This window comes from Oncorhynchus mykiss, chromosome 22 (genome assembly GCF_057628025.1).
Source record: "Oncorhynchus mykiss isolate SJ-2025 chromosome 22, ASM5762802v1, whole genome shotgun sequence".
NCBI classification, from domain to species: Eukaryota; Metazoa; Chordata; class Actinopteri; order Salmoniformes; family Salmonidae; genus Oncorhynchus; species Oncorhynchus mykiss.
The window spans coordinates 36950392-36972446 of NC_143043.1; the positions used below are offsets into that span (position 1 = coordinate 36950392).

General features: G+C 42.4%; 1 protein-coding gene across 1 annotated transcript in view; it reads left to right on the top strand.

Annotated features, from left to right (window-relative positions):
* cerkl (CERK like autophagy regulator) overlaps nt 1–22055 on the top strand; it is a 91843-nt gene that overhangs the window by 56292 nt on the left and 13496 nt on the right. The window contains exon 5 of the mRNA XM_021579536.3: nt 14949–15091. Within this exon, the coding sequence (XP_021435211.2) occupies nt 14949–15091 (143 nt within the window). The remainder of the gene's footprint in view (nt 1–14948; nt 15092–22055) is intronic.

Here is a 22055-nt window from a genome sequence, read left to right on the forward strand (position 1 = left end):
GACAATTCCTGACATTTCATTCTAGTAAAAATTCCCTGTCTTAGGTCAGTTAGGATCACCACTTTATTTTAAGAATGTGAAATATCAGAATAATGGTAGAGAGAATGATTTATTTAAGCTTTTATTTATTTCATCACATTCCCAATGGGACAGAAGTTTACATACACTCAATTAGTATTTGGTAGCATTGCCTTTAAATTGTTGAACTTGGGTCAAATGTTTCTGGTAGACTTCTACAAGCTTCCCATAATAAGTTGTGTGAATTTTGGCCCATTCCTCCTGACAGAGCTGGTGCAACTGAGTCAGGTTTGTAGGTCTCCTTGCTCGCACACACTTTTTCAGTTCTGCCCACAAATGTTCTATAGGATTGAGGTCAGGGCTTTGTGATGGCCACTACCTTGACTTTGTTGTCCTTAAGCCATTTTGCCACAACTTTGGAAGTATGCTTGGGGTCACTGTCCATTTGGAAGACCCATTTTGCGACCAAGCTTTAACTTCCTGACTGATGTCTTGAGATGTTGCTTCAATATATCCACATCATTTTCCTGCTTCATGACGCCATCTATTTTGTGAAGTGCACCAGTCTCTTCTGCAGCAAAGCACCCCCACAACATTGCTCCCAAGAATGTACTAGGCTTGTGGATTTTTCTTCTGAGGTCTTGGCTGATTAAAAAAAAAAATCCCATGATGTCAAGCAAAGAGGCACTGAGTTTGAAGGTAGGCCTTGAAATACATCCACAGGTACACCTCCAATGGACTCACACGATGTCAATTAGCCTATCAGAAGCTTCTAAAGCCATGACATCATTTTCTGGAATTTTCCAAGCTGTTTAAAGGCACAGTCAACTTAGTGTATGTAAACTTCTGACCCACTGGAATTGTGATAGAGTGAATTATAAGTGAAATAATCTGTCTGTAAACAATTGTTGGAAGAATTACTTGTCATGCACAAAGTAGATGTCCTAACCGACTTGCCAAAGCTATAGTTTGTTAACAAGACATTTGTGGAGTGGTTGAAAAGTGAGTTTTAATGACTCCAACCTAAGTGTATGTAAACTTCCGACTTCAACTGTAGGCGTACAGAGGCCCATTATCAGCAACCATCACTCCTGTGTTCCAATGGCACGTTGTTAGCTAATCCAAGTTTATACTTTTAAAAGGCAAATTGATCATTAGAAAACCCTTTAATTATGTTAGCACAGCTGAAAACTGTTGTTCTAATTAAAGAAGCAATAAAACTGTCCTTCTTTAGACTAGTTGCGTATCTGGAGCATCAGCATTTGTGGGTTCGATTACAGGCTCAAAATGGCCAGAAACAAAGAAAGTTCTTCTGAAACATCAGTCTATTCTTGTTCTGAGAAATGAAGGCTATTCCATGCGAGATATTGCCAAGAAACTGAAGATCTCGTACAACGCTGTCCACTAGTCCCTTCACAGAACAGCGGGAACTGGCTTTAACCAGAATAGAAAGAGAAATGGGAGGCCCCGGTGCACAACTGAGCAAGAGGACAAGTACATTAGAGTGTCTAGTTTGAGAAACAGATGCCTCACTAGTCCTCAACTGTCAGCTTCATTAAATAGTACCCGCAAAACACCAGTCTCAACGTCAACAGTGAAGAGGTGACTCTGGGATGCTGGCCTTATCGGCAGAGTTCCTCTGTCCAGTGTCTGTGTTCTTTTGTCCATCTTAATCTTTTCTTTTTATTGGCATGTCTGAGATATGGCTTTTTCTTTGCAACTCTGCCTAGAAGGCCAGCATTCCGGAGTCGCCTCTTTGCTGTTGTCGTTGAGACTGGTGTTTATATATTTTATATAATTACAAATATGGCATCAAAATGTTGAACATTTGATTTCCCCCTAGCTGATTTTTGTCTGTTGCTGGCTCTGATAGTGTAATGAAACAGGCAGGGAGAGTGAGCACGTCTGTGGTGGTCGGCGAACCCTCAACCCTCTGGCCCGTAGCCCTGTGTGGCATCGACGAGTCATTGTTGTTTGTGGTCGTAAACATTATTTTGAGTTAATTCTATGAGGGAGAGGGTAATGTAAAGGGAGGGTAATGTAAATGGAGGGTCATGTAAAAATATTTGTAACTTTTGGGATGGGGGTGCTTTTTTTTACGACCCCTTGAGTTGGACCAGCCCTCCCCCACATTAAATTGAGATCTTTCCCTTGTTTTTTCAATTTGCATGGTGAAATCATTGGGTAAGTCCGTGAAGATTCAAGATAAGCTACTTAACCCAATACAGCCTTGTTTGGTTGTTTGCAAAACAGGTTAATCTTTAAGCAGGGAAGCTGTGGTAATACTAATACAAGTGTCATGTAATGTCAGATTTATTTGCAATATCACTCAAACTAGTCAGAGACAGGGCTCATATGCACTTCATTTCACAACCTGATTGTACAGAGTTCACACAAGGCATATTTCACACGATATTTGTAAGTTATTGGTTGTCTGTTTCAACGGAGGTGGCTTTTCAAAAAAAGTTTTGTTAGAGCTCTGTTCTACTTTGGTTAGAGAGGAATTGTGCCTAGCTATATAGGAAGCTATCACAGACTGTGTGCAAGACATATCAAAAAGGTGAAGGCAATTTCCCACAGAGGACTAGGTGTTATAGAGTAGTCCACTTTAGGAGAAGCTTTCTGTGTGGAAGAAATATTCCCCATAGAGGATGAGGTGATATATATATATATATATATACAGGGTCCTTCACAGTGGTCTTGTCAACACCATGTTAAATTAACCCCAGAAGACGTGTTGAGAAGGTATAAAACACTAATCACAGATTTCTTTATTAATAGACCATAAGTCATTCATTATTTCCTCTCAAATATACAGGAGCTGTTCTCTGCATTTAATGAAACTAGTCTATTTTAACCTGTTCCACTAATTCATACCGTGTGGGACAGAGTGACATCCCCAGTCCCTGTTACATGGGTTATGACCCAAATGGTACACTATTCCCGGTATAGTGCACTACATTTGACCATGGCCCATATGGCTCTGGTCAAAAGTAGTACATTATAAATGGAATAGGGTGCCATTTTGAGATGCAACCATGGAATCATAGAGTGTGTAACACAATAGGAATGTCAAAAACGTGGTGGCATTATCATGGGCTGCTGCTACATGTGCAATTATTTCCAGATCACATATTAATGTTAATTATCAGCACCTCAAATTAAAACCTTGTACTTATCCACAATTCTTTACTCCGGTATACAACTTTTATTACTGCCTTTACTGACTGGGGGTGACAGACAGGATGAGGAGTGTTTAGTGGAGTGCCTGTGTTCTTTAATAGAGGGATGTGTTGCCAGTGTATAAACAGATAGTGGAAGAACATAATGGAGAATAATGTGACATTATAAAGCATTGGAACATGACTATTGGAACCTGACTATATAACCTGTGTCCAACCTAATCTGATTTTGTCATACACTGTGAAGTGGGCCTCATCAGCTCAGTATACAGTATGAAAGCCCAATTTCTGTCTCGTGTTTTTTTTTCAGTGAGTAAAACATTGTTAGATTCAAGATTTCTATCTATCCGAGGAAAGCTAGAATTTTACAAAATGTTGCTACATTTTATTACTTAGCACTGCTTAGTAAATTACAGCTCAATAGCAAAACCTTACTAACAGGCATATAATTCAACGGGAGGGGCTAATAAAACACAATTTTACACAGTATAATCACCCTTTAATTACAACTAGCCAGGGATTGGAGGCTAAACTAATCTTTTTAGAAACAGTAATATAAGGTATTGTTCAAAAGCGTTTCTGAAATGAACTATGATAAGCTTTCCTCCTCAGTGTTCATGTATTAGTAATGTGCTTATAGGAGTTTAGTAGGCTCAGCCAATTTGAATGAATTATTTTGCAGCAGGCAGATGACAGATTGCAACCAATTCCTTAAAAAGAAAAAAACATTCAATTTGCCAATTTGAATGCTGCATCCATAACATGTTCTGACTGTTTAATACATTTAATGAGAATTATCTTTTCAAATAATCCAAATAGATTTGACTAAAATACTAGATAGTTCTAGGTCAACCAGCATTGTAATAATAAAATAAAATTGTATTGGTCACATGGCCAATTACAACAGGTGTATACTTTACAGTGAAATCATTACTTACGAGCCCGTTCCCAGCAATGCAGAGTTAAAAAGTAAGAAAACATTTGTTAAATAAAAAAGGACATAGTAACGCAATAAAAACAATAGCAAGGCTATATACAGACCAGTACCGGGTCAATGTGCAGTTGTACGAGATACGGTATTTGAGGTAATACAGTATGTACATGCGGGTAGAGGTAAAAGTGACGAGGCAATCCGGATATATAATAAACAGAGAAGCATCAGCGTATGTGAAAGTGTGTCTATGTGTGAGTATGTGGCGTCAATATGCTAGTGTGTGTGTTTTGTGTGTGTGTGTGAGTATATGTAGTGTGTGTGTTGGAGTTTCAGTGTAGTATGTGTGAGTGTGTGGATTGAGCCAGTGCAAGGGAATCAGTGCAAAAAATTACGCTAAATGAATAATAAAGGGAGGCAATGTAAATAGTCCGGGTAGCCATTTGGCTAACTGTTCAGCAGTCTTATGACTTGGGGGTAGAAGCTGTTCAGGAGCCTTTTGGTCCCAGGTTTGGTGCTCTGGTAACGCTTGCTGTGCAGTAGCAGAAAGAACAATCTATGACTTGGGTGGCTGTCTCTTTTTTGGCCTTCTTCTGACACCGCTTGGTATAGAGATCCTGGATTGCAGGGGGTTCGGCCCCACTGATGTTCTCGGCCATACGCACTACCCTCTAGTGCCTTGCGGTCGGATGCCGAGTAGTAGCCATACCAAGCGGTGATGCAGCAAGTCAAGATGCTCTCAATGGTGCAGCTGTTCAATTTTTTGAGGATCTCAGGGCCCTTGGCAAAACTGTTCAACATCCTAAATGGGAAGAGGTGTTGTCGTGCCCTCTTCACGACTGCGTTGGTGTTTTTGGACCATGATAGGTCCTTAGCGATGTGCACACCAAGGAACTTGAAGCTCTTGACCTGCTTCACTGGGGGTGTGTTCTGCCCTCTGTTTCCTGTAGTCCACAATAAGATCCTTTGTCTTGTCCACGTTGAGGGAGAGGTTATTGTCCTGGCACCATACTGCCAGGTCTCTGACCTCCTCCCTATTAACTGTCTCATCATTGTCAGTGATCAGGCCTACCACTGCCGTGTCATCGGAAAACTTAATGATGGTGTTGGAGTCGTGTTTGGCCACGCAGTCGTGGTTGTACAGGGAGTACAGGAGGGGACTAAGCACGCAACCATGAGGGGCCCCGTGTTGAGGGTCAGCGTGGCAGATATGTTGTTGCCTCCCTTAGCCCGTTGGGTGGCCCGTCAGGAGGTCCAGGATCCAGTTGCAGAGGGAGGTGTTCAGTCCCAGGGTCCTTAGCTTAGTGATGAGCTTTGTGGGCACTATGGTGTTGAACGCTGAGCTGTTGTCAATGAGCAGCAATCTCACATAGGTGTTCCTTTTGTCCAGGTTGGAAAGGGTAGTGTGGAGTGCAATAGAGATTGCGTCATCTGTGGATCTATTTGGGCGGTAAGCAAATTGGAGTGGGTCCAGGGTTTTTGGGATGATGGTTTTGATGTGAGCCAAAGCATTTAATGGTACAAATGTGAGTGCTACGTGGCGGTAGTCATTTAGACAGGTTGCCTTGGCGTTCTTGGGCTAAGGGACTATGGTGGTTTGCTTGAAACATGTGGGTATTACAGACTCGGTCAGGGAGAGTTTAAAAATGTCAGTGAAGACACTTGCCAGCTGGTCAGCGCATGCTCTGAGTACGCGTCCTCGTCATCCATCTGTCCCTGCGGCCTTGTGAATGTTAACCTGTTTAAATGCCTTACTCACATTGGCTACGGAGAGCGTGATCATACAGTCGTCCGGAACAGCTGGTGCTCTCATGCATGGTTCAGTGTTGCTTGTCTCGAGTTAGCAAGCCCTGCCACATCCGACGAGCATCAGAGCCGGTGTAGTAGGATCCATATTGACACTTTGCATGTTTGATGGTTTGTAGGAGGGCGTAGCAGGATTTCCTATAAGCCTATGGATTAGTGTCCCGCTCATTGACTCTAAACTTTAGCTCATTGCAGATGTTGCCTGTAACACATGGCTTCTGGTTGGGATATGTACGTACGGTCACTGTGGGGACGACGTCGCCGGTGCATTTATTAATAAAGCCGGTGGCTGATGTGGTCAACTCCTCAATGTTATTGGATGAATTCCGGAACATATTCCAGCTTCTGCTAGTGAAACAGTCCGTTAGCTTAGCATCTGCTTCATCTGACCATTTACGTATTGAGTGCGTCACTGGTACTTCCTGTTTGAGTTGTTGCTTGTAAGCAGGAATCAGGAAGATAGAGTTATGGCCAGATTTGCCAAATGGAGGGCGAGGGAGAGCTTTGTATGCATCACTGTGTGTAGAGTAAAGGTGATCTAGAGTTGTTTCCCCCTCTAGTTGCACAGGTGACATGCTGGTAGAAATGAGGTAAAAACAGATTTCAGTTTTCCTCCATTAAAATCACCGGCCACTAGGAGTGCTGCCTCTGGATGAGCATTTTCTTGTTTGCTTATGGCCCTATACATCTTGTTGATTGCCAGCATCGATTTGTGGTGGTAAATAATGGTGGCCATCTTGAAGCATGTGGGGACAGCAGACTGGGATAGGGATTGGTTGAATATGTTCGTAAACACTCCAGCCAGCTCTAGTAGAGGTTCATTTATTGTTTACGCCAATTATTTAAGGGTCAATTTGTTATTTTATTTGTAAACTAAAATGCTTAATTGCATTTCAAATCATGAATGACTGGTATGCTGTGTGATGACATGAACTGGTGAATGGTTGGTCGATACAGTAGCCTACATATAGAAATATGCCTAAGTTACGGTATTAAGACTAAACAGGATGCGCTCCTTGGCCTACAGCTTGATGGTGGTTATACAAGGCTGCTATACTAAGCCTACTAATGACAATTTGGAACAGTTTAAACAACGTTAAAGGAATTATAAATAATACCAGAGAGGCCATTCTAACGAGAGAGAAAAAGTGTGAAGACTTTATTACAGCATAGCAAAGATTAAAAACAGCCGGATTTGTGAAATTGTTCATCTGACATGTGCTTGAGTGAGGCTTGGTGCTCAAGAAAACAGTAGGCTTAAACAAACACTCAACCAGACAACAGAAGCAGAATCTGTCTTTTTTTCTGTAGATATATATGGATGATTTATAAAGCCAGGCACATTCAACAGTTAGGCTATTGATTATAGACCTAATTAAGTTAGGGTTTCTTAGACAATAAGGCAAGGGGTGTTTCCTCGTCTCTTCATTCAGCTGCTAACTCCTCCACATTGTTCTCAACACCAATATGCTGGTTAACGTTGCTATTATGCACATAATAGCAACATGGTCTAGGAAAAGGCGCCAATTCAACAGCGCACTGTTGTGTTTCAGAACCGTGGACAGCGACCACTATCCCAATGCGGGAGAAATGGCATTTGTTATAGAATAATATTATTTTTATTAGTGTAGCACAGTTGTTCTTACATAATATAACCATATACAATTTCAGTAGCACGGGTCTTAGAGTGATGGACTGTGCCATCCCCATGGCTTCCACAATGGATCAGTCAACTCAGATAGCGGCGAATCAGACCAATGTCTTGTATACCATGAAAATATATATATATTTGTTACCTACTGCTTGACTAAAGAAGTCTCAAGGGCAGCGCCATTCTCATTCAGTAATTATGATGAGTGTAGACAGTAGGGGTGTGCGCATGTGTGCGTGCGTGCATCTGTATGTGGGGGTTCTTCAGTGTATGTGTGTCTGTCTGGCCATGACCTGTGTTTCACACGCCTTCTCTGTTTAGTCAGGTGATTAATATGACTGATTTATCATGCTATGTCAGTATGTCATGTTTACCCAGTGATCAGTGATCAGCTACATAGGCTGAGGGGAGCACGTCCTTACTCATACATTTACCCTGAGCTGTTTCAGAGTATTGGCAGTGTGTGTGTTGCTGTGTGGGTGTGTAACCCTGTACTTTGTCCTTTCCTAACTATATAGAACAAATGATTCTATATAGTTAGGCTATAAATCATTTTTGGGGGGCTTGTAACCATAGCATAACCTTTTTATGTGCTATATGGAACCTTTTTTGGTTCTTTAAATAAGGTTCTTTAAATAACCATGCTCATAAGGTTCTAAATGGAACTTTTATGGTGCTGTAGAGAATCCTTCATAAGGTTCAATAGAGAACATTAAAAAAGTTATAAATAGTACCATCAAAAAGGTTCCGCTGTGGTTACAACCCTTTTTGGGGTTATATAAACTCAGCAAAAAAAGAAACGTCCCTTTTTCAGGACCCTGTCTTTCAAAGATAATTCGGAAAAATCCAAAGAACTTCACAGAGCTTCATTGGAAAGGGTTTAAACACTGATTCCCATGCTTGTTCAATGAACCATAAACAATGAATGAACATGCACCTGTGGAACGGTCGTTAAGACACTAACAGCTTACAGACGGTAGGCAAATCAAATCAAATGTATTTATATAGCCCTTCGTACATCAGCTGATATCTCAAAGTGCTGTACAGAAACCCAGCCTAAAACCCCAAACAGCACGCAATGCAGGTGTAAAAGCACGGTGGCTAGGAAAAAACCTAGGAAGAAACCTAGAGAGGAACCAGGCTATGTGGGGTGGCCAGTCCTCTTCTGGCTGTGCCGTGTGGAGATTATAACAGAACATGGCCAAGATGTTCAAATGTTCATAAATGACCAGCATGGTCCAATAATAATAAGCAGCACGGCCAGGTGGACTGGGGACAGCAAGGAGTCATCATGTCAGGTAGTCCTGAGGCATGGTCCTAAGGCTCAGGTCCTCCGAGAGAGAGAAAGAAAGAGAGAAAGAGAGAATTAGAGAGAGGACACTTGAATTCACACAGGACACCGAATAGGACAGGATAATAAGGTCACAGTTATGAAAACTTAGGGCACTAAAGAGGCCTTTCTACTGACTCTGACAAACACCAAAAGAAAGATGCCCATGGTCCCATCTGCGTGAACGTGTCTTAGGCATGCTGCAAGGAGGCATGAGGACTGAATAAATTGCCATGTCCGTACTGTGAGACGCCTAAGACAGCGCTACAGGGAGACAGGACGGACAGCTGATCGTACTCGTAGTGGCAGACCACGTGTAACAACACCTGCACAGGATTGGTACATCTGAACATCACACCTGCAGGACAGGTACAGGATGGGAACAACAACTCCCTGAGTTACACCAGGAACGCACAATCCCTCCATCAGTGCTCAGACTGTCCGTAATAGGCTTAGAGAGGCTGGACTGAGGGCTTGTAGGCCTGTTGTAAGGCAGGTCCTCACCAGACATCACCGGCAACAACGTCGCCTATGGGCACAAACCCACCGTCGCTGGACCAGACAGGACTGAAGTGCTCTTCACTGACGAGTCGCGGTTTTGTCTCACCAGGGGTGATGGCCTTTCCAAGATGGCGTATCTTTCCAAGATGGCGTAGCAGTGCAGACGTGGTTTCTCGTCCTCTCATTTACTCTTTGTCTTTTTTGTCTTTTTTTTATATATATATATATATATATATATATATATATATATAATAAAAAAAAATCTATCTCTTTTTCCATTTTTAAATTAAATATACCTTCCGGTAACCCGCCTCACTCAATGTGACACGGATCTGCAATTTTTTTTTTTAGACCTTAAAGCCAAAACTTTCGTCAGAAGCTAGCCAGCTAATTAGCTACTAGCTTTTTAGTCATTGTTAGCCGCTGCTAGCGGCCTTTACCCTCTGCTCAGGCACCGGACGTTTTTTAGCCTGGATAATACCTGCCAGCCTCGGACTGTTTTTCTCCACTACAACGCCAGATTCCTGTTGTAAACCATGGACCATTACTTCTGATCATCACAGCAAGCTAGCTGCCACTGAATGACCCAGCCCCAAAGCTAGCCCTGAGCCAGGCCGCCAGCCGCTAGCAAACAAAATTACCACAACTACAATACCTCTTTCGCCATCTGGCCCGGTCGTATCCCTACGACTAGTCCGCAGATGTAATTCCATCCGCTGTGCCTTCAACCGGCCTTTGCCGGACGTCGGAGCAGACGCTTCTACTTACCCCGGCCTGTTAACTTTAAACGCTGTGTCTCCCGCGTGCTAGCGTAGCAACGACTACCCCGCGGCTTCCCTGTTCCATCTATTGCTGCATCCTGGACCTTATGATCACTTGGCTACATAGCTGATGCCTGCTGGACTGTTCATTTATCACGGTACTCCACTTTGTTTACCTTTGTTTATCTGTCGGCCCTAGCCCCGAACTCAGGCCCTGTGTGTAGTTAACCGACCCTCTCTGCCCATTCATTGCCATTTTACCTGTTGTTGTTGTCTGATTAGCTGTTGTTGTCTTACCTGTTGTTGTCTTAGCTAGCTCTCCCAATCAACACCTGTGATTGCTTTATGCCTTGCTTTATGTCTCTCTCAAATGTCAATATGCCTTGTATACTGTTGTTTAGGATAGTTATCATAGTTTTAGTTTACTGCGGAACTCCTAGTCCCACTGTACATGACTCAGATACTTCCTTTGTCCCACCTCCCACACATGCGGTGACCTCACCCAGTATAACCAGCGTGTCCAGAAATGTTCCTCGGGTGATGTGGAGGCTAACCCAGGCCCTGTGTGTCCCCAGGCACTCTCATTTGTTGACTTCTGTAATTGAAAAAGCCTTGGTTTCATGCATGTTAACATCAGAAGCCTCCCTAAGTTTGTTTTACTCACTGCTTTAGCACACTCCGCCAACCCTGATGTCCTTGCCATGTCTGAATCCTGGCTTAGGAAGGCCACTAAAAATTCTGAGATTTCCATACCTAAGTACAACATTTTCCATCAAGATAGAACTGCCCAAGGGGGAGGAGTTGCAATCTACTGCAGAGATAGCTTGCAAAGTTCTGTAATTACTTTCCAGGTCTATGCCCAAACAGTTCGAGCTTCTAATTTTAAAAATGAATCTCTCCAGAAATAAGTCTCTCACTGTTGCCGCCTGTTAAAGAACCCCTCAGCTCCCAGCTGTGCCCTGGACACCATATGTGAATTGATTGCCCCCCATCTATCTTCAGTGTTCGTTCTGTTAGGTGACCTAAACTGGGATATGCTTAACACCCCAGCAGTCCTACAATCTAAGCTAGATACCCTCAATCTCACACATGTTATCAAGGAAACCACCAGGTACAACCTTAAATCCGTAAACATGGGCAACCTCATAGATATTATCCTGCCCAACTTGCCCTCAAATACACCTCTGCTGTTTTCAATCAGGATCTCAGCGATCACTGCCTCATTCCCTGCATCCGCTATGGGTCTGCGGTCAAACGACCACCCCTCATCACTGTCAAACACTCCCTAAAACACTTCAGCGAGCAAAACTTTCTAATCGACCTGGCCCGGGTATCCTGGAAGGATATTGACCTCATCCCGTCAGTCGAGGATGCCTGGTTGTTCTTTAAAGTAATTTCCTCACTATCTTAAATAAGCATGCCCCATTCAAAAAATGTAGAACTAAGAACAGATACAGCCCTTGGTTCACTCCAAACCTGGCTGCCCTTGACCAGCACAAAAATATATTGTGACGGACTGCAATAGCATAGAATAGTCCCCGCGATATGCAACTGTTCAGGGAAGTCAGGAACCAATACACGCAGTCAGTCAGGAAAGCAAAGGCTAGCTTTTTCAAACAGAAATTTGCATCCTGTAGCTCTAACTCCAAAAGGTTTTGGGACACTGTAAAGTCCATGGAGAACAAGAGCACCTCCTCCCAGCTGCCCACTGCACTGAGGCTAGGTAACACGGTTACCACCGATAAATCCATGATAATCAATAAGCATTTCTCTACGGCTGGCCATGCTTTCCTCCTGGCTGCCCCAACCCCGGCCAACATCTCTGCACTCCCGCAGCTACTTGCCCGAGCCTCCCCAGCTTCTCCTTCACCCAAATCCAGATAGCAGATGTTCTGAAAGAGCTCAAAAACCTGGAACTGTACAAATCAACTGGGCTAGACAATCTGGAACCTCTCTATCCACCGCCATTGTTGCAAGCCCTATTACCAGTCTGTTCAACCTCTCTTTCGTATCGTCTGAGATCCCTAAAGATTGGAAAGCTGCCGCGGCCATCCCCCTCTTCAAAGGGGGTGACACTCTAGATCCAAACTGTTATAGACCTATATCCATCCTGCCCCGCCTTTCTAAAGTCTTCAAAAGCCAAGTTAATAAACAGATCACTGACCATTTCAAATCCCACCGTACCTTCTCCGCTGTGCATTCCGGTTTCCGAGCTGGTCATGGGTGCACCTCAGCCACGCTCAAGGTACTGAATGATATCATAACCTCCATCGATAAAAGACAGTACTGTGCAGCCGTCTTCATCAACCTGGCCAAGGCTTTCGACTCTGTCAATCACCGTATTCTTATCGGCAGACTCAATAGCCTTGGTTTCTCAAATGACTTCCTCGCCTGGTGACTTTCTCAAATGACTACCTCAACTACTTCACAGACAGAGTTCAGTGTGTCAAATCGGAGGGCCTCTGGCAGTCTCTATGGGGGTAACACAGGGTTCAATTATCAGGCCGACGTTTTTCTCTGTATATATCAACGATGTCGCTCTTGCTGCAGGTGATTCCCTGATCCACCTCTACACAGACGACACTATTCTGTGTACATCCGGCCCTTCTTTGGACACTGTGCTATCTAACCTCCAAACGAGCTTCAATGCCATACAACACTCCTTCCATGGCCTCCAACTGCTCTTAAACGCTAGTAAAACCAAATGCATGCTTTTCAACTGTTCGCTGCCCTCACCCGCCCGCGCGTCTAGCATCACTACTCTGGACGGTTCTGACTTAGAATATGTGGACAACTACAAATACCTAGGTGTCAGGCTAGACTGTAAACTCTCCTTCCAGACTCAAATCAAACATCTCCAATCCAAAATCAATCTAGAATCGGCTTTCTATTTCGCAACAAAGCCTCCTTCTCTCACGCTGCCAAACTTACCCTAGTAAAACTGACGATCCTACCGATCCTCGACTTTGGCGATGTCATCTACAAAATAGCTTCCAACACTCTACTCAGCAAATTGGATGTAGTCTATCACAGTGCCATTCATTTTGTTACCAAAGCGCCTTATACCACACACCACTGCTCTAGTCGGCTGGCCCTCGCTACATATTCGTCGCCAGATCCACTGGCTCCATGTCATCTATAAGTCTATGCTATGTAAAGCTCCGCCTTATCGCAGCTCACTGGTCACGATAACAACACCCACCAGTAGCACGCGCTCCAACAGGTATATCTCACTGGTCATCCCCAAAGCCAACACCTCATTTGGCTGCCTTTTATTCCAGTTCTCTGCTGCCAGTGACTGGAAAGAATTGCAGAAATCGCTGAAGCTGGAGACTTACATTTCCCTCACTAACTTTAAACATCGGCTATCTGAGCAGCTAACTGATCACTGCAGCTGTATATAGTCCATCTGTAAATAGCCCACCCAATCTACTTTGCTGCTCTTTTTCACACCAGTATCACTACTTACACACCATCATCTGCTCATCAACATCTGCTCATCTATACCTCCAGTGTTAATCTGCTAAATTGTAATTATTTGCTACTATGGCCTATTTATTGCCTTACCTCCTCATGCCATTTGCACACACTCTATATAGACTTTATTTTTTTTCTATTGTGTTATTGACTGTACGCTTGTTTATTCCATGTGTACCTCTGTGTTGTTGTTTCTGTCACACTGCTTTGCTTTATCGTGGCCAGGTTGCAGTTGTAAATGAGAACTTGTTCTCAACTAGCCTACCTGGTTAAATAAAGGTGAAATTCGTGTTTATCGTCGAAGGAATGAGCGTTACACCGAGGCTTTACTCTGGAGCGGGATTGATTTGGAGGTGGAGGGTCCAGCATCATCGGACTGAGCTTGTTGTCATTGCAAGCAATCTCAACACTGTGCGTTACAGGGAAGACATCCTCCTCCCTCATGTGGTACCCTTCCTGTAGGCTCATCCTGACATGACCCTCCAGCATGACAATGCCACCAGCCATACTGCTAGTTCTGTGCGTGATTTCCTGCAAGATAGGAATGTCAGTGTTCTGCCATGCTCAACAAATAGCCCGGATCTCAATCCCATTGAGCACGCCTGGTATCTGTTGGATCGGAGGGCGAGGGCTAGGGACAATCCCCCCAGAAATGTCCGGGAACTTGCAGGTGCCTTGGTTGAAGAGTGGGGTAACATCTCACAGCAAGAACTGGCAACTCTGGTGCAGTCCATGAAGAGTAGATGCACTGCAGTACTTAATGCAGCTGGTGGCCACACCAGATACTGACTGTTACTTTTGATTTTGACCCCCCTATTGTTCAGGGACACATTATTCAATTTCTGTTAGTCACATGTCTGTGGAACATGTTCAGTTTATATCTCAGTTGTTGAATCTAATGTTCCTACAAATATTTACACAGGTTAAGTTTGCTGAAAATAAACGCAGTTGACAGTGAGAGGAAGGTTTTTTTGCTGAGTTCAGAACCCTTTTTTATGGTTCAGTATAGAACCTTCATGGAGAATGGATCTATAAACATCCTTTCTCAATCGCAAAGGTTCTTTGTGGAACCATACAGGTTTTTATATGAAATTAATTTTAAATATCACAAATAAAAATGCAAAGATCCTTTGATGGGCTTAATGGGTTCTCAGTATGGTTCTGCATAGAACCATCACCCTTCCCAAAGAACCCTTGAAAAACAATTGTTTAGTGTGTGCCTATTTTCGTGTGTGCTCTATCTCATGTGTGTGTGTGTGTGTGTGTGTGTGTGTGTGTGTGTTTTCCCCAGGGTTGTGGTTGTCGGTGGGGATGGCTCGGTGGCTGAGGTGGCCCATGGGCTGTTGCTCCGGGCCCAGATGGATGCAGGCAGGGACACAGACTCCATGTTCACGCCTGTCCGAGCAACACTTCCTCTAGGGCTAATACCAGCAGGTGATGAGCAAGGATGGTGGTACACACACACACACACACACACACACAAAAACACACACACACACACACACACACACACACACACACACACACACACAGACACCCCAGCAGGTGAAGAGCAAGGGTGGCTTGACCACTCTCCTCTGCAGCTGTTCTCAATCCTCCCCAATATTTAGAACAACTTTTCTCCAGGTGATGAGATGACCCTATAGTTTATGAAGAGTACATCTGCTATTACAACAGCATATTGGTTTGAATGGTTTTAGTTTGTATGTTACTACACACCATCAGGCCATAGAGGTCAGGGTGCTCCTAAATGTTTTCTTGAGGCGTAGCAGACAGAGGAGTCTCACATTACAGCACTGTAAAATGTGCTAAATGATTTTTTTTATCTAATCAAAACGTATTCAGAACCATGTAATTGACAAACATCTCAATATTATCCCATATCAAGGACATTTCCATAGAGAGAGTGATTTATTCTATTGAAAACACTGTTCGTTGAAGCAAATGTATCATTTTTAATTTGGTTTAATTTGGTTTAATTTGATTTGATTGCACTGGGAGCTAATTGCCTTCTATTTGAGACGGAACCACGATTATACAGCATTCTACTGCACTTTAGAATTGTGAACATTGGCAGTCTATCAACCTTTGTAAATGCATGTGGCTCAGACATTAGCTGATTCTGAGCCTCATGCAGTGGATGGTTATAAAGAGCTCATCACTCCAATTATTTGTGGATTAAACCCTCATAGCCACACACACACGCCATGAATGACCCTACACACCACAGCCAGCAGCGAGGGTATCAACAATGCTGGCGTGGGCCAGTCTGGCTTTTTAAGCCAACAGTTTGACCTTCATGTGTCATTCTAGGCTGTGGTGGTAAAATTGAGTGCTGCTGTTAGCAGCCAAGAATGGAAGCCGTCCAACTCCCTGCAAATTGGATGCTCAGAAGTCACTGTATCTCTTCATTAGTGGGTTTCCCTATGGAGTATTTGTAAACAGTTTCCAATCACAAACAGGAGAGCCAGGTGAGATCGGCACCCTAGGAGGAATAGATACCGCTGTACCAGGAATAGGTCACTCCTGAGACTGAGGAGGGATGTGATCATATCTCCTTTGTTGAAGGAAGTAATGAACAAGCTCCACAGCAGCCCCGTGTTCAAATACTGTTTCGGGGATTTCAGGGGATTTCAGTTACTTTCAAAGTAATTTGGTAAGTAAGTGTTTTGATATGTTTTATTTGAAAACAGAAGTAGTTGAACATTAGAATGTTTTTGGAAATACACATGGAAAGTTTTGAAAAAGCAGTTGATTCGGGCCCCATGTTTAGAAAAGACACAAATACACAGAAAACAATAATTTAAATGACAAATATTCAAATACACAGGTCTGCTCCACAGTTTACCAACATTACACCATTTGAATTTAAAAGATAGGTGGTATTATGGTACTGTCAAAGTTAACAATTATATCCATAGTCTCAACAATATCCATATCTATTATCTATCTCACACTTCTTGCATTTAATGCATTTGTTTGTTTTCTGAGATTTTAAAGTTGAGCTAACTAATTGCTATTGCTGTCATAGTTAAAACTTTTACATCGTAATTTAAAAAAATAATAATCCAGTCATCACATCATCTTACTTAAACAGAATCAGTAGTGTTACACAGAGGATCACAAATACATTTCATTTAGAGAAAGGCCAATTAAATGCCCTGAGCATGCTAATCAAGAAACCATTTCTAATTTCTACATACATATTATACAGCTGTTTGGTATGTGTAGCATATAAACAACAGGATTCAAATTAATTGGACCGGTTTAAAGGGTTTCAGGGGGACTATTAATTTATTTGATATTCCAGACAAACCACAAAAATGTTGGTGCCGTTAGTTTTCCCTTCCAGGGTCTCTCTCCCTCTCTCTCTTTCGCTCTCTTTCGCTCTCTTTCTCCCTATCTCTCTCTCCCTATCTCTCTCTCGGTCTCTTATTCTCTCTCTTTGAGACATGCTTGACTAGACTAGCATCACATTCATCTGCCGGCCAGGGTGGGGAGACATTAACAGGCATATGAATATTCATGATGTCTGCTTAATTAAGTTAATTGTTCTGCAGAAGTGCCTTGCACACTTCCAAGGACATTTTATTTCTCTCTCTATCTCTCACTCTCTCTTTTTTCTCTTACTCTTTCTCTCTCTTTATTTTCTCTCTCTGTCTCTCTATCTCTCTCTTCTATGTATGGGTGATGTACAGTGTTCATATGGAGAGGCTAACATTGTTGGCGCAGTATGAACAAGTGTGTGTCTTTTGGGAAGAGGTAATTAATGAGGGTGGAATTGCCATCGCTGGTGATAATGTGAGCACCACCCACAACAATGGCTAGGAACAATAGATGCTAACACAACTGATGATGTAAAATACTATATTATCATCGACACTAGTTCCATTGTAGAATGGGGGAAATCTCAGATGGCATTTATCTATGTAATTATTAATCACACTATGCAAATTATTAGTTCATGCATAATAAGCAATTACAATGCTTATCCCCTCTAAACATGTAGAAATGTATTAGCTACTTTAAGTATCTTAATTACATGTAACTCACATTTCAATGTATTTTTAAAATTAAATTCTACGACTAATCACCAATCTGTATTTGTTATGAATGAAAATATACCTGAAATTCCCTTTACCCTCCTTATGTAATTGCAGCAATGAAGATGCAGGGTTTGGAGAGGGGTTGGTTTGGAGGGGGGGTGGGGTTGTAACTGTATAACAGTAGAAGAAACCTGGTAGGTGTATCTTTCTGTAGCCGATCTGTCTGATATGACTCCTGTATGTGTTCCGTGGTATCCACACCACCATGTCAGAGGAGAGGCGGGAAAGGTCAGTTTCTCACCCAGCCAGTCTGTCTATAGACCTACTCATTTACAGACATCAGTTCTTATGTCCTGTTCATCTGCGCAAACAACATGGCAGATAGCAGCATGAAAGGAAATGCCTACTCACCAAGTGACAGACAACCTTGTCTCTCTCTCTCTCTCTCTGTCTCTCTCTCTCTCTTCTTTCTCTCTCTCTTGCTCTCTCTCTGCTCTCTCTCTCTTCTTTATCTCACTCTCTCTTGCTCTCTCTGCTCTATCTCTCTCGCTCTTTCACCATCTCTCTCTCTCCATCTCTTTCTCTCTCTCTCTGCTCTCTCTCTCTCTCTCTTCTTTATCTCACTCTCTTGCTCTCTGCTCTTTCTCTCTCGCTCTCTCTCTCTCCATCTCTCTCTCTCCATCTCTTTCTCTGCTCTCGCTCTCTCTCTCTCCATCTCTTTCTCTCTCTCCATCTCTTTCTCTCGCTCTCTCTTGCTCTCTCTCATCTTTCTTTCTCTCTCTCCCCTCTCTCTCTCTTTCTCTCTCTCTGTCTCTCTCTCTCCATCTCTTTCTCTCTCTCTCCATCTCTTTCTCTCTCTCTGCTCTCTCTCTCTCTCTCTCTCTCCATCTCTTTCTCTCTCTCTCCATCTCTTTCTCTCTCTCCATCTCTTTCTCTCGATCTCTCTTGCTCTCTCTCTCTCCATCTTTCTCTCTTTCTCTCTCTCTGCTCTCTCTCTCTCTCTCTCCATCTCTTTCTCTCTCTCTCCATCTCTTTCTCTCTCTCAATTCAATTCAATTTGCTTTATTGGCATGACGTAACAATGTACATATTGCCAAAGCTAATTTTGGATATTTACAATATAAAAATGAGAATCAGAATTGTCAATGGGACAACAGTAACAACAAAACCAAGGGTCAAAATAACCATACATTCAACAATAACAATAAGTATACAGTAGAGGACATGTGCAGGTTGATTGGTCTGTCAGACACTGTTCCTCAACTTATGGCAGGCAGCAATGTAGTGCGCTGCCAACTCACAGCTCTCTGCGTCCTCCCCCAACAGGACAGGTAGCCTACTCTCATCAGAGAGGTCTTTGAAAGCTTGAATAAGGGTTTCAAATTTGGGGAAATGACACTAATTGTTTTATATTTTTGTAACGTTTTGTCAGGAAATGCAGCTCCGTCTCAGGTTCTGCTGTTGTGCAGTGGCTGCACAGCCTTTCCTCTACAAGGAGCCAGGTTTTCCTGTGTCTACCCTTCTCAATGGCAAGGTTGTGCTCACTGAGCCTGTACTTTGTCAAGGTTTTTCTAAGGTTTTGATCAGTAACCATGGTCAAATATTTAGCCATGGTGTACTGTCGATTTAGGGCCAGATAACACTGCATTTTGCTTTGTGTTTGTGCTTGTGTTTCCCAATAAGCAATATAGTTTTGTTTTGACTGTGTTGTAATTTGGTTTATGCTGATTGATTGGATGTTCTGGTCCTGAGGCTTCAGTGTGTTAGTAGAACAGGTTTGTGGACTCAGGAACAGGACTCTTTTCTTTGCTCAGCTCTTGGATTTGCAGGGCTTGGTAGTGATATGAGAGGGGGTCACTGCATTTTTAGGTGTTTCCAAAACTTAATTGCTCTTTTTTGAGTTTTTATTATTAGTGGATATTGGCCTAATTCTGCCCTGCATACATTGTTTGTTGTTTTCCTCTGGACATGTAGGAGAATCTTACAGAACTCTGCATGCAAGGTTTCATTAGGGTGTTTGTCCCATTTGATGAAATCTTGTTTTGCAAGTGGACCCCACACCTCGCTGCCATAAAGTACAATTGGTTCAATGACATATTCAATTCGTTTTAGCCAAATTTTAATAGGTATTTCATTTTGAATTAGCTTTTTAATGGCGTAGAATGGCCTGCGTGCTTTCTCTCTCAGTTAATTTACTGCCTCATTAAGGTGTCCAGTTGTAGTGTGTTGCAGTACTCTATATATTTTGTACCAATTAAGAACTTTGGTCTAATTCCCTGAGATCTGGATCTTCTCTGGAAAATCATTATTTTAGTCTTTTTGGGGTTTACTGCCAGGGCCCAGGTGTGGAAGTACTGCTCTAGCAGGTCCAGGCTCTGCTGTAGGCCATGTGCTGTGGGTGACAGCAGGCATAGGTCATCTGCGAAGAGTAGGCATTTAACTTCTGAATTGGAGAGACTAACACCAGGGGCTGAGGATTTTTCTACAGTAGTGGCCAATACGTTAATGTAAATATTGAAGAGTGCAGGGCTCAGATTGCAACCCTGACGAAGGCCCCGCCCCTGGTTAAAGAATTCTGTTCTTTTCTTGCCAATTTTAATGCTGCATGTATTGCCAGTATACATTGATTTAATTATGTCAAATGTTTTACCCCCTATACCACTTTCAAGAAATTTGTAGAACAGTCCTGTATGCCAAATAGAATCAAATGCTTTTTGGAAGTTGATAAAGCAAGCTTTATAATAATAAATAATAATTTTGGTATTATTTTGGTGGACATGTTTATCTATCAGAGTGTGTAGGGTGTAAATAGGATCAGTTGTGCGATGTTTTGGTATAAATTCAATTAGGCTTTTACTCAAGACATTGTTCTTATTAAGGAAGTTTAGTGCCCTTACATTTATAATACTACAGAAAACCTTCCCAGGTTACTGATCACACAAATGCCTCTGTAGTTGTTAGGGTTAAATTTGTCTCCGTTTTTAAAGATTGTGGTTCCAGATGTCAGGGAAATAACCTACACTCAGGATCAAATTAAACAGTTTTAATTTAGCCAATTGAAATTTTGCACTAGTGAGTTTGAGCATCTCATTTAGGATGCCATCAGGTCCGCATGCTTTTTTAAATGTCAGAGCCTGAAGTTTCTTATAGAGCTCCTGGTCAGTAATAGTTTAGTTTCTTATAGAGCTCCTGGTCAGTAATAGTTTAGTTTCTTATAGAGCTCCTGGTCAGTAATAGTTTAGTTTCTTATAGAGCTCCTGGTCAGTAATAGTTTAGTTTCTTATAGAGCTCCTGGTCAGTAATAGTTTAGTTTCTTATAGAGCTCCTGGTCAGTAATAGTTTAGTTTCTTATAGAGCTCCTGGTCAGTAATAGTTTAGTTTCTTATAGAGCTCCTGGTCAGTAATAGTTTAGTTTCTTATAGAGCTCCTGGTCAGTAATAGTTTAGTTTCTTATAGAGCTCCTGGTCAGTAATAGTTTAGTTTCTTATAGAGCTCCTGGTCAGTAATAGTTTAGTTTCTTATAGAGCTCCTGGTCAGTAATAGTTTAGTTTCTTATAGAGCTCCTGGTCAGTAATTGGGGAGTCCAATGGATTTTGATTGTCCTTTATAGCTTTTTCTAATCCATTCAACTTCTCATGAATTTGGCGTTGTTCTGCGTTTGTGTCAATTTGAACGGTGTTGTAAAGTGTTTTAAAATGGGTTGTCCATATGTCACCATTTTGTATCGCAAATTTTTCTTGTTTAGTTTTTTCCAATTTTGCCAGAAGTTGTTTGTGTTTATGGATTTTCTCTCTCCATCTCTTTCTCTCACTCTATCTTGCTCTCTCTCTGCTCTCTCTCTCCATCTCTTTCTCTCTCTCTCTCTCTCTGCTCTCTCTCTCTCTGCTCTCTCTCTATCTCTTTGTCTTTCTCTCTCTCTCTCTCTCTCTCTCTGCTCTCTCTCTCTCCATCTTTTTCTCTCTCTCTCCATCTCTTTCTCTCACTTTCTCTCTCTTTCTCATGCTCTATGTCTCTCTCTCTCCTGTGTGTTTGTCTATGTCTGTAATCTGTACAAACACACTGACATCTGTTCTATTCCGGCCACCGCTGACCGCAAGGTAAACTCGGCTTAATTGGCATCAGACAATATTAAGTTGAATGACTTTCCTCTAACAAAGTGCTCATTTTGTTCATTATTAACCCAGCCTCTACAGACAGTGAGATACAGTGTGTTTGCATAGGTTTCCTCGTCTTTTGTATCACTGTGAATCGTGATAGCTTGCTACAATCAGGTGGCTTACTTCTGCAATAATAAGGTCAGCCATTATAGGTTTGGGAAATCCGAGAATTGATATACTGTAAGTGAATGGGTG